The sequence below is a fragment of the Xenopus tropicalis genome, chromosome 5, assembly GCF_000004195.4.
Source record: "Xenopus tropicalis strain Nigerian chromosome 5, UCB_Xtro_10.0, whole genome shotgun sequence".
NCBI classification, from domain to species: domain Eukaryota; kingdom Metazoa; phylum Chordata; class Amphibia; order Anura; family Pipidae; genus Xenopus; species Xenopus tropicalis.
In genome coordinates this window covers 159,512,173-159,523,200 of record NC_030681.2, presented here as the reverse complement: position 1 = coordinate 159,523,200, position 11,028 = coordinate 159,512,173, and the positions used below count along the sequence as shown (strand labels likewise).

The window sequence follows — 11,028 nt, the reverse complement described above, 5'->3', positions numbered from 1 at the left end:
CAGGTGTGTTGCTTGGAGCCCATAGGCCCAGGCACTGAGTGTATATGAGTCAGGTCTCTCATTACTCCATTAGAGGGTCCCTGGTTTAGCCTTCCACCTTCCTTACTCCCATGAACCCGGGGGCAACTTCCCAGCTAAAAACCATCAATTTCTAGGGTTCTCACTGTCATCATCATATATGGGCACCTGGGTCCCCTGGCATCATCATATATGGGCACCTGGGTCCCCTGGCATCATCATATATGGGCACCTGGGTCCCCTGGCATCATCATATATGGGCACCCTGGTCCCCTGGCATCATCATATATGGGCACCTGGGTCCCCTGGCATCATCATATATGGGCACCCTGGTCCCCTGGCATCATCATATATGGGCACCCAGGTCCCCTGGCATCATCATATATGGGCACCCTGGTCCCCTGGCATCATCATATATGGGCACCCTGGTCCCCTGGCATCATCATATATGGGCACCCTGGTCCCCTGGCATCATCATATATGGGCACCTGGGTCCCCTGGCATCATCATATATGGGCACCCTGGTCCCCTGGCATCATCATATATGGGCACCCTGGTCCCCTGGCATCATCATATATGGGCACCCGGGTCCCCTGGCATCATCATATATGGGCACCCAGGTCCCCTGGCATCATCATATATGGGCACCCGGGTCCCCTGGCATCATCATATATGGGCACCCAGGTCCCCTGGCATCATCATATATGGGCACCCTGGTCCCCTGGCATCATCATATATGGGCACCCGGGTCCCCTGGCATTATCATATATGGGCACCCTGGTCCCCTGGCATCATCATATATGGGCACCCAGGTCCCCTGGCATCATCATATATGGGCACCCTGGTCCCCTGGCATCATCATATATGGGCACCCGGGTCCCCTGGCATTATCATATATGGGCACCCTGGTCCCCTGGCATCATCATATATGGGCACTCTGGTCCCCTGGCATCATCATATATGGGCACCCGGGTCCCCTGGCATTATCATATATGGGCACCCTGGTCCCCTGGCATCATCAAATATGGGCACCCTGGCCCCCTGGCATCATCATATATGGGCACCCGGGTCCCCTGGCATCATCATATATGGGCACCTGGGTCCCCTGGCATTATCATATATGGGCACCCTGGTCCCCTGGCATCATCATATATGGGCACCCTGGTCCCCTGGCATCATCATATATGGGCACCCAGGTCCCCTGGCATTATCATATATGGGCACCCTGGTCCCCTGGCATCATCATATATGGGCACCCTGGTCCCCTGGCATCATCATATATGGGCACCCGGGTCCCCTGGCATTATCATATATGGGCACCCTGGTCCCCTGGCATCATCATATATGGGCACCCTGCTCCCTGTATTACCCTGGGGATATCATTATACATGGAACATGACCCACTCTACTTGCCTTACACCTACGCCTTCTGCTGCCCCCTGGCTGCGGGAAATAACAATGAATTCTAGCGGCTGGTACCATCTACTGGGTCATTCCAGAACTGCCGTTCAACCCAAATCCTACATACGGGAAATACCAAATAACAGAAGAGACAAAAGCAGGAACATTCCTGGGGCCCCAGATTTTATTTTAGTTTCAAACACAACTGGCTCATTTATCAACCCTGGGCAGTAACCCATAGCAACCAACTTTATAATCACCAACATTCAGTTCATAGAATCATATATTAAAGCACCCTGGGTACCGAGAGAAACTGAGAATAGCCCCCCTATAATGTGAGACCCCCGGGGGCCAGATTGACTTTTATTCGAGATCTGATTGGCTGTTTCCATCAGACATGATGCAGGCGCAGGATAGGGGGGGTCCAAAAAGAAAAGTTGCTGTAGAACATTAATTACTCTGTTATTAATTTGGGGCGCACTTATTAGCCGAGAGGGGCTCCCCATACACCTGAACTTCACACATCTGCAGGTACGTCTGTCTCCCTGGGATCACTATGGTAACGAAGCGCCCGACCATCCCGTTGCACTCGAAGGCCTGAGTGGCGCCTTTCCCTATGTATGTGATCTCCGCACAGCTGGGGGGGCAGAAAATATGGCAGTTAGGTTTATATGGGGGGGATTTTGGGTGAGTGCTTATTTGTGCCCTGGGTACCCCTGGAACTATAGCGGGGTGACTGTTACCCCAATGTTTCTATATATCTGTAACCTTGTTATGGGCTAAGGGGGCCCAGCCTGAAGGCCAGTTAGGGGGGGATTTGGGGTGAGTGCTTGTGCCCTGGGTACCCCTGGAACTATAGCGGGGTGACTGTTACCCCAATGTTTCTATATATCTGTAACCTTGTTATGGGCTAAGGGGGCCCAGCCTGAAGGCCAGTTAGGGGGGGATTTGGGGTGAGTGCTTATTTGTGCCCTGGGTACCCCTGGAACTATAGCGGGGTGACTGTTACCCCAATGTTTCTATATATCTGTAACCTTGTTATGGGCTAAGGGGGCCCAGCCTGAAGGCCAGTTAGGGGGGGATTTGGGGTGAGTGCTTATTTGTGCCCTGGGTACCCCTGGAACTATAGCAGGGTGACTGTTACCCCTATAACAAAACTATAACGCAAACATATACCTTGGGTTGTTATTGCCATTATTTTCCAATGAGTCGCCAATGAGAATCAGAGCCCCATTAATCGCTTCCCCGCAGCAGTCGCCCCTATTGGTCACTACAACCTGAGAGATCTTATAGGGCTGCAGTAAATCCACTCGCCACCAGGGGGACATGTCGTTGCCGGTGAGGGAACAGGAGCCATGGTAATAGTTAGAATCCAAGTTTCCATCATTAGAATTAGCAGCGAGGGCTAAATATCCAATGTTGTAATTGTAGTAAGTAGAGGACTGAGTGGCGCGGCCCCGGAGGGCAAGGTTCTGCCCTATAGAGGAAAGATAATGATACGGAGGATAAGCCATTGGCACCTACTGTTGGCCAGTAGCCTAGACCAGTGCTGTCCAACTGGCGGCCCGCGGGCCGCATGCGGCCCGCGACCCCCCTCTGTGTGGCCCCCCACCTGGCTGCTTTGATGGCTTACTCTTGTGTAAGCTTTAAATGGTATCAGTACTGTGATTAACTGCCCCCCCCTGCATGGTTCTCACCTCAGATTCAGGCTGTAATCAGGCTGTATTGTTTAAATATGTAATCCCCTGTGTTTTTCACACCTTTTAATACCTGCATTGTTCATCCCCTGCAGTGTTCACACCTCAGTCTCAGGCTGTAATCACCCCCATTGTTCCCCTGTTCACACCTCAGGAGCAGTAGAAACCCACAAATAAACCCTGCACACTACAAAAAGAACATATACTGAGGTGGTACTGCAATTAAAACGTTTTTTAATATATAGTTATTGTGCAGACTGTAGGAGCAGTGCCAGCATTGTGTCACTGTAGGCTGCCTGTGTGTGCCATATACACAGGCAGCATAGGGCAAGCAGAGTATGGTACACACAGGCAGGGTAGGGCAGGCAGAGTATGGTACACACAGGCAGGGTAGGGAAGGCAGAGTATGGCACACACAGGCAGGGTAGGGAAGGCAGAGTATGGCACACACAGGCAGAGTATGGCAGGCAGAGTATGGCACACACAGGCCAAGTTTGGCACAAACCAGCCAAGAATGGCACACACAGTGAAAGTATGGCACACGCAGGCAGGGTAGGGAAGGCAGAGTAGGGCAGGCAGAGTATGGCACACACAGGCCAAGTATGGCACAAACCAGCCAAGAATGGCACACACAGTGAAAGTATGGCAGGCAGGGTACGGCAGGCAGAGTATGGCACACACAGGCAGGGTAGGGAAGGCAGAGTATGGCACACACAAAGGCAGGGTAGGGAAGGCAGAGTATGGCACACAGGCATGGTAGGGAAGGCAGAGTGTGGCAGGTTTTTGCTGTACTACAACCATTAATATGGGTATGGTCATGTGATAACATGGGTGTGGTTTCAAGTGGGTGCGGTTTTAAAAAGGGGAGTGGTCAAAACTGGCTTCCATTATCGGCCCTCCACCACGTAGGTCGGAAAAATTCCGGCCCTCGGTACAACAGAAGTTGGACAGCACTGGCCTAGACTATTCCAGGTCGCTGTTTGTGCCACTTACCTTGATTATTGTTCTGAGCTGCAGTACCAGACACGATGCACAAGAGGGCAGCAGTGAGTAGAAAGCCCATTTCTGCAAAAGAGCAAATGTGGGTGTTTCTTGACCCTCCAGCACCCATGGGAGAAAGGTGGGCTTACTACCTACCAACTGCCAGCCCAGTGAGAATGAGGAATGAATGGGTATTGGGGAGTTGTATCAGGAGTCAGAACCAGCAGTGCAGGGAAGGGAAAGGGACAGACACAGTGACAGTTACACATAACTATAAACCCAGTGAGAATGAGGGATGAATGGATATTGGGGAGTTGTATCAGGAGTCAGAACCAGCAGTGCAGGGAAGGGAAAGGGACAGACACAGTGACAGTTACACATAACTATAAACCCAGTGAGAATGAGGAATGAATGGATATTGGGGAGTTGTATCAGGAGTCAGAACCAGCAGTGCAGAGTACCTGAATGTTCCCGGTTTCCCCGTATGCAGGAAGTGACAGTGAGAGTCGGGCGCTGACTTTATAGGACTGAGCCGCCTGTATCGGCCCCTGGATCAGTTGGCGCCAGGGTGGTTGCCGGGGGATAACATTCATAGCTACTCACTATTGATAGGAAACAATAAAAACCTAAGGAATTCCCAATCTTTCTAATGAAACTGAATCAATATTTACTGTCGGACGCTGCTTATCTGCCTCTCCCTAACTGCCAGCTCCCTCACTGCCCAACAACAGCTCATTGTTCTCGGGGTGCAGGGAGTATATCCATTCTCTGCAATGGGGAGACTTGGGGGGCCATGGAGCCTGCAGCGCTATCTGTGGGGGGGCAGTGGGGTACGTTGATGACGGGGGCTTCTGGGGACCAATAGGCTGGACTCATTAACCCCTGAATCAATGGAACCCATTTGTGGCCCCACCCATCTCTCCTGCTTGATCATAGGGGGGTTACTCAGTGGCTCCCAAACTGTGTATGTAACCAATATCCTTAGTATATGCTGAGGGGGGCCCTCACCAAATGTGGAGTTGCCGGACACCGGGGGGGGGGGGGGGGGGGGGGTTTCCAGCCCAATGTCCTATAGACTTCTAGGCAAATGGATTCAATTAACCCTTTCTCTCCCATCTCTGACTTGGGCATTAGGCCGATATTCTATATTGTCCCCGTAACAAAGTCTCGTTGCCCCCTGTGCGTATTATTTATGGATAAAAAGGGACCCCCCATGGGTAATAAAAAGGCACTATGGTTGCCCAGGAGCAGTAACCCATAGCAACCAAAAAGAACAGTAAATGCTACCTGCTGATTGGTTGCTATGGGTTACTGCTCCTGTGCCTTTTATTATAGGACCCCCTTAATCACTAATTATTGCCCCGCAGCCTGGGGAGATATATACAGTATGTTACAGAATGGCCAATTCTGAGCAGCTTTTCAATTGGTCTTCATTATTTATTATAGTGTTTGAATTATTTCCCTCCTTCTTCTGCCTCTTTCCAGCTTTCAAATGGGGGTCACTGACCCCACAGCCAAAAACTATTTAGCCCCTCCCCTATTCCTATATCAGTCCCTTTCTCAAACCACTCCCCGGTTACTAAGGTAAATTAGACCCTAGCAACAGGATAACGGCTAAAATTCCAAACTAGAAAGCTGCAGAACAAAAAGTAAAATAACTTGAAAACGGCCAATAATAAAAAATGAAGACCAATTGCAAATTGTCTCGGAATATCACTCTCAACATCAAACTGATTTCTTATTCAGTCGCCGGCATCTCCAGCCAGCAGTTCTGTAAAGGGTAACTAACCCTTCCATGTGCAGGTTCATTTCCCGCAGGGGCTCGGCGGCTAATGATCACGTGAGAGGGCGGAGTCTATAAAAATAAATGACTTTTGCCAAGAATCCATTTTATTGGCCTTTTTGTTCAGCCCAATGTGCACAAATCAACCAGTAAATTGTGAATTTCAACACAAACACTGCACGTCGGCCGGAACGGAACCGTCGGAGCTTCTTGGGGTTCAGAGTCAAAAATAACAGTATTTGTATCCGGCACCTTTCCCCCGGTTGCCTTCGGAACTCCCCCTAGCAACAAGGCGGCGGTTGGAACGACTCAAAAGAAAAGGGCCTGATTGGCCGAGGAGTCAAGTAGTCGCATTAATAAAAAAAAAATGAAAGTGATTCTGCTCTGTGGGTGATGGGGGGTCGTGGACCCGTTAGGTACACGTTGGGGTACAAGCCCCCTCCCACATCTCCCTATAGCCCCTCCCCAGTGTGGGCAGCCATATGGGCGGCCAGGCTAGAGCTGTGGGCAAAGCACTTGGCACACACACTGCATGGGTTTAGTCTCTCCTCCCCGGGGCGGCTCTGCTCGTGCCTCGCCAGATGGGACTGGAGCCGGAGGGGTTGGGCGCAGCGCCCCCTGCCTGTGTGGGTGTCACTGTGCAGGGTGTAAGTGTCCCAGTCAGGGAAGGACTCCCCGCACTCCCTGCACCTGTGGCTGCTCTCCTCCCCGTGGTTCCGCTGGTGCTTCCGGTAACCGGAGCGAGTGAAGAAAGTCTTGTGGCAGCGGTTGCACTTGTACACCGTCTCCGTCATCAGCGTGATCTTCCCCGACGAGTCCACGGTGCTCCTCTCTCGGGCGACGGACTTCTCCGGGGACGCGCGGGAAGAATCCTGCCGCCGGGGGCGTGGCCTCTGCAGCGGATCCTTGGACTGTAAGGGGGTCCCCGGAGCACCGGAGAGAGGAAAGTCTTCCGAGAGTTTTCCATCGAAATCTTCTTCATCTGCTCAAAAGAAATACAGAGGGTCACATTGTGGGGGGGGGCATGTCCCCCCTGTAATCTAAGTCTGGGGTCTCAGTACTCCCCCACATACAGAGCCCTGATTCACTATTCTTATTGCTCCTGGGCTGCTCTCTTTCCCATGGTCAGGCAGGAACCTCCCCCTGGGTAAGTGAATCCAATCTCCCCCCCTCCCTACCCCCAGCTGCACAGGGTATAATAGCCCCCTCCCTACCCCCAGCTGCACAGGGTATAATAGCCCCCTCCCTACCCCCAGCTGCACAGGGTATAATAGCCCCTCCCTACCCCCAGCTGCACAGGGTATAATAGCCCCCTCCCTACCCCCAGCTGCACAGGGTATAATAGCCCCTCCCTACCCCCAGCTGCACAGGGTATAATAGCCCCCTCCCTCTGCACAGAGCCCTGATTCACTATTCTTATTGCTCCTGGGCTGCTCTCTTTCCCATGGTCCCTTTTCCCTACCCCCAGCTGCACAGGGTATAATAGCCCCTCCCTACCCCCAGCTGCACAGGGTATAATAGCCCCCTCCCTCTGCACAGAGCCCTGATTCACTATTCTTATTGCTCCTGGGCTGCTCTCTTTCCCATGGTCAGGCAGGAACCTCCCCCTGGGTAAGTGAATCCAATCTCCCCCCCTCCCTACCCCCAGCTGCACAGGGTATAATAGCCCCCTCCCTACCCCCAGCTGCACAGGGTATAATAGCCCCCTCCCTACCCCCAGCTGCACAGGGTATAATAGCCCCTCCCTACCCCCAGCTGCACAGGGTATAATAGCCCCCTCCCTACCCCCAGCTGCACAGGGTATAATAGCCCCTCCCTACCCCAGCTGCACAGGGTATAATAGCCCCTCCCTACCCCCAGCTGCACAGGGTATAATAGCCCCTCCCTACCCCCAGCTGCACAGGGTATAATAGCCCCTCCCTACCCCCAGCTGCACAGGGTATAATAGCCCCCTCCCTACCCCCAGCTGCACAGGGTATAATAGCCCCTCCCTACCCCCAGCTGCACAGGGTATAATAGCCCCTCCCTACCCCCAGCTGCACAGGGTATAATAGCCCCTCCCTACCCCCAGCTGCACAGGGTATAATAGCCCCTCCCTACCCACAGCTGCACAGGGTATAATAGCCCCTCCCTACCCCAGCTGCACAGGGTATAATAGCCCCCTCCCTACCCCCAGCTGCACAGGGTATAATAGCCCCCTCCCTACCCCCAGCTGCACAGGGTATAATAGCCCCCTCCCTACCCACAGCTGAGGGGGGGGTAAGTAAATAAAGAGTATTGCCCTGATAAGCAGAAAGCCCTGTAACATTCCAAGTGCCCCGTTAGGGCAGGAGGTGCCCCCACCCTTCAGAGTAGGGAGAAGCCCCCAAACCCAGGGCCAAGCAAGTCTGTCTTATGTGGCTGTATGTATGTACCCTCGAGTATTTAAACCACTGCCTGGTTACTAGGGTAAAAGAGACCCTAGCAACCAGACAGCTGCTAAAATACCAAATGGAGAGCTGCTGAACACAAAGCTAAATAACTGAAAAACCATAAAAAATTTAAAAAATGAAGACCAATTGCAAATTGTCTCAGAATATCACTGTCTGCAACATATTAAATGTTAAAGGGGAACTAACCCTTTAATGTAGGAAGGAAATACAGGGGGCGGGAAGATCTGTCTGTGGCCCAACCTCTCTCTCACCCTCCCTCCCCCAGCTACTGACCAGTAGAAAGCCCCGTATATTAGAGGTGTTTTATAGTAGTGACGAGTATTACCCACCTGTAGTGTAGTTCCCATTCATATCCCTCGCCGCGGGGCTTCTGCTCCTCATTGGCTCCTTTTTAACCCTGGCAGCATGTGATTGGATTCTCTGGTACGACCTGGAAACGAGAGACCGTAAGTAACCCCTGCAGCAAGAACCGCCCCAAGCCCCGCCCACAGCCAATAGACCCTGCTTCACATGGGCTGGTCCATATGTAAAACCATGTGACATGTATATAGTCCCGCCCACTCACCATGGGATATCCGAGTCCGACGAATCGTCTGCATTGTTTCCGTTACAGGCAGGGTCAGACATTCTAAACGCTTCTGTTCCCTTCCAAAGGCACAGACCAATCGCACGCAAGTATCTGGAAAGGGTGGGATTTATATAAATGTATAAATTACAACAATGTAAAAAATTCCTCATTCTGCCACTAAGGGGAGCTTCCAGCAAGAACTACCAGTAGTGGAAGCTCTCAGCGGAAATCCTTGGCTAACGGCATTGCTGCAAAATCTCTGGTTATTAATGAACCCTCCCTCTACCTGTGTTTTTTGTCCATTGTATAAGAAGGGGTCATACGGGGACTGGGGGGCAGATTTAATCAGTGTCACCCCCTTGTTCCCAACAGCCAGGAATATTCTAAGGGAGTTTGCAATTGGTCTTCATTTTGTAATTATTTAGCCATAGTACAGCTTGAAGTTTCAGCAGCTACATGGTTGCTAGGGTTCAATTTACCCTAGCAACCAGGCACTGGAAGATTATTAGGAGAGGCCTGAACAGAAAGAAATTACAAGTAACAATAACATTGGGGGTGTTTTTTGGCTGCCAGGGTCAGTGACCCCCCACTTGAAAGAGCCAATCGTTTAAATAAAGACCAATTGAAAAGTTGCTAAGAATAAGATGGTTATTGAGTGGAAGAGAGAGGGCAAAGGCTTGAGCAAAAGGAAATGGCTAATCCTATATATATAATGATGGCTGAACTACAACTCCCAGAATGCACTGCTAAAGGGCTTTAGCTGTTGTTAAACTACAATTCCCAAACCCCCTCCTGAGAGTTAAACCTGAATGATGTAGGGCTGTATAAGGGACAGAGGGGCAGGTGTGCCAGTAATTACCCCCTATGGGGGCTTCTATGGGTTCCCTTTGCCCCTAATGCATGGGAAACACCTGAGATGCACCCCCCCCCCCCCCCATCCCAATCACAGGCAGCTCCACAGCACAGAGCTTAATGGGAAAGGCTGCTGGGAGTTGTAGTCCAATTGCTGCCTGTACTGTATGGGGGACTGACTCACAGGGTTAAACACCCCCCCCCCCCAGCCCAGTGTGGGACTCACAGGGTTAAACCCCCCCCCAGCCCAGTGTGGGACTCACAGGGTTAAACCCCCCCCCAGCCCAGTGTGGGACTCACAGGGTTAAACCCCCCCCCAGCCCAGTGTGGGACTCACAGGGTTAAACCCCCCCCCCAGCCCAGTGTGGGACTCACAGGGTTAAACCCCCCCCCAGCCCAGTGTGGGACTCACAGGGTTAAACCCCCCCCCCCCCAGCCCAGTGTGGGACTCACAGGGTTAAACCCCCCCCCAGCCCAGTGTGGGACTCACAGGCCGCAGGTCCAGCAGCACCGGGAGCCGGGGAGCGAGTCCGGCAGCCAATGAATGGCACATGGTGTGTGGGAACCCAACCTGCACCGGCCGGGAATACTTCCAGAACAAAGGCTCCTCCCCCCCTCCCGGGGCATCCTGGGAAATGTAGTCTCCTCTGCACAGCAGCTAACCGGAAGTGGGATAGTGAGTGAGGCACTCAGGGGCACAGGGGAGTGAGTGAGAGTGGGATAGTGAGTGAGGCACTCAGGGGCACAGGGGAGTGAGTGGGAGTGGGATAGTGAGTGAGGCACTCAGGGGCACAGGGGAGTGAGTGAGAGTGGGATAGTGAGTGAGGCACTCAGGGGCACAGGGGAGTGAGTGAGAGTGGGATAGTGAGTGAGACACTCAGGGGCACAGGGGAGTGAGTGAGAGTGGGATAGTGAGTGAGGCACTCAGGGGCACAGGGGAGTGAGTGAGAGTGAGATAGTGAGTGAGGCACTCAGGGGCACAGGGGAGTGAGTGAGAGTGGGATAGTGAGTGAGGCACTCAGGGGCACAGGGGAGTGAGAGTGAGATAGTGAGTGAGGCACTCAGGGGCACAGGGGAGTGAGTGAGAGTGGGATAGTGAGTGAGGCACTCAGGGGCACAGGGGAGTGAGTGAGAGTGGGATAGTGAGTGAGGCACTCAGGGGCACAGGGGAGTGAGTGGGATAGTGAGTGAGGCACTCAGGGGCACAGGGGAGTGAGTGAGAGTGGGATAGTGAGTGAGGCACTCAGGGGCACAGGGGAGTGAGTGAGAGTGGGATAGTGAGTGAGGCACTCAGGG

The 11,028-nt window shown here is 52.7% G+C and overlaps 2 protein-coding genes across 2 annotated transcripts; both read right to left on the bottom strand.

The window, feature by feature from the left end:
* Positions 1–1,587: 1,587 nt before the first annotated feature.
* Positions 1,588–5,126, bottom strand: LOC100493719 (fucolectin-4). Its single transcript, XM_002938172.5, has 4 exons — positions 4,559–5,126; positions 4,110–4,181; positions 2,596–2,896; positions 1,588–2,056 (listed from the first exon to the last, which is right to left on the bottom strand). Exons 2-4 carry the CDS (start codon positions 4,177–4,179, stop codon positions 1,885–1,887), a joined length of 543 nt encoding a protein of 180 aa, XP_002938218.3. The 5' UTR covers positions 4,180–4,181; positions 4,559–5,126; the 3' UTR covers positions 1,588–1,884.
* An 842-nt stretch (positions 5,127–5,968) lies between these two features.
* LOC100493556 (zinc finger protein 135-like) lies at positions 5,969–10,374 on the bottom strand. Its single transcript, XM_002938171.5, has 4 exons — positions 10,223–10,374; positions 8,878–8,991; positions 8,642–8,742; positions 5,969–6,862 (listed from the first exon to the last, which is right to left on the bottom strand). The coding sequence occupies exons 1-4, from the start codon at positions 10,357–10,359 to the stop codon at positions 6,333–6,335; spliced, it is 882 nt and encodes a 293-aa protein (XP_002938217.3). The 5' UTR covers positions 10,360–10,374; the 3' UTR covers positions 5,969–6,332.
* Positions 10,375–11,028: the final 654 nt, after the last annotated feature.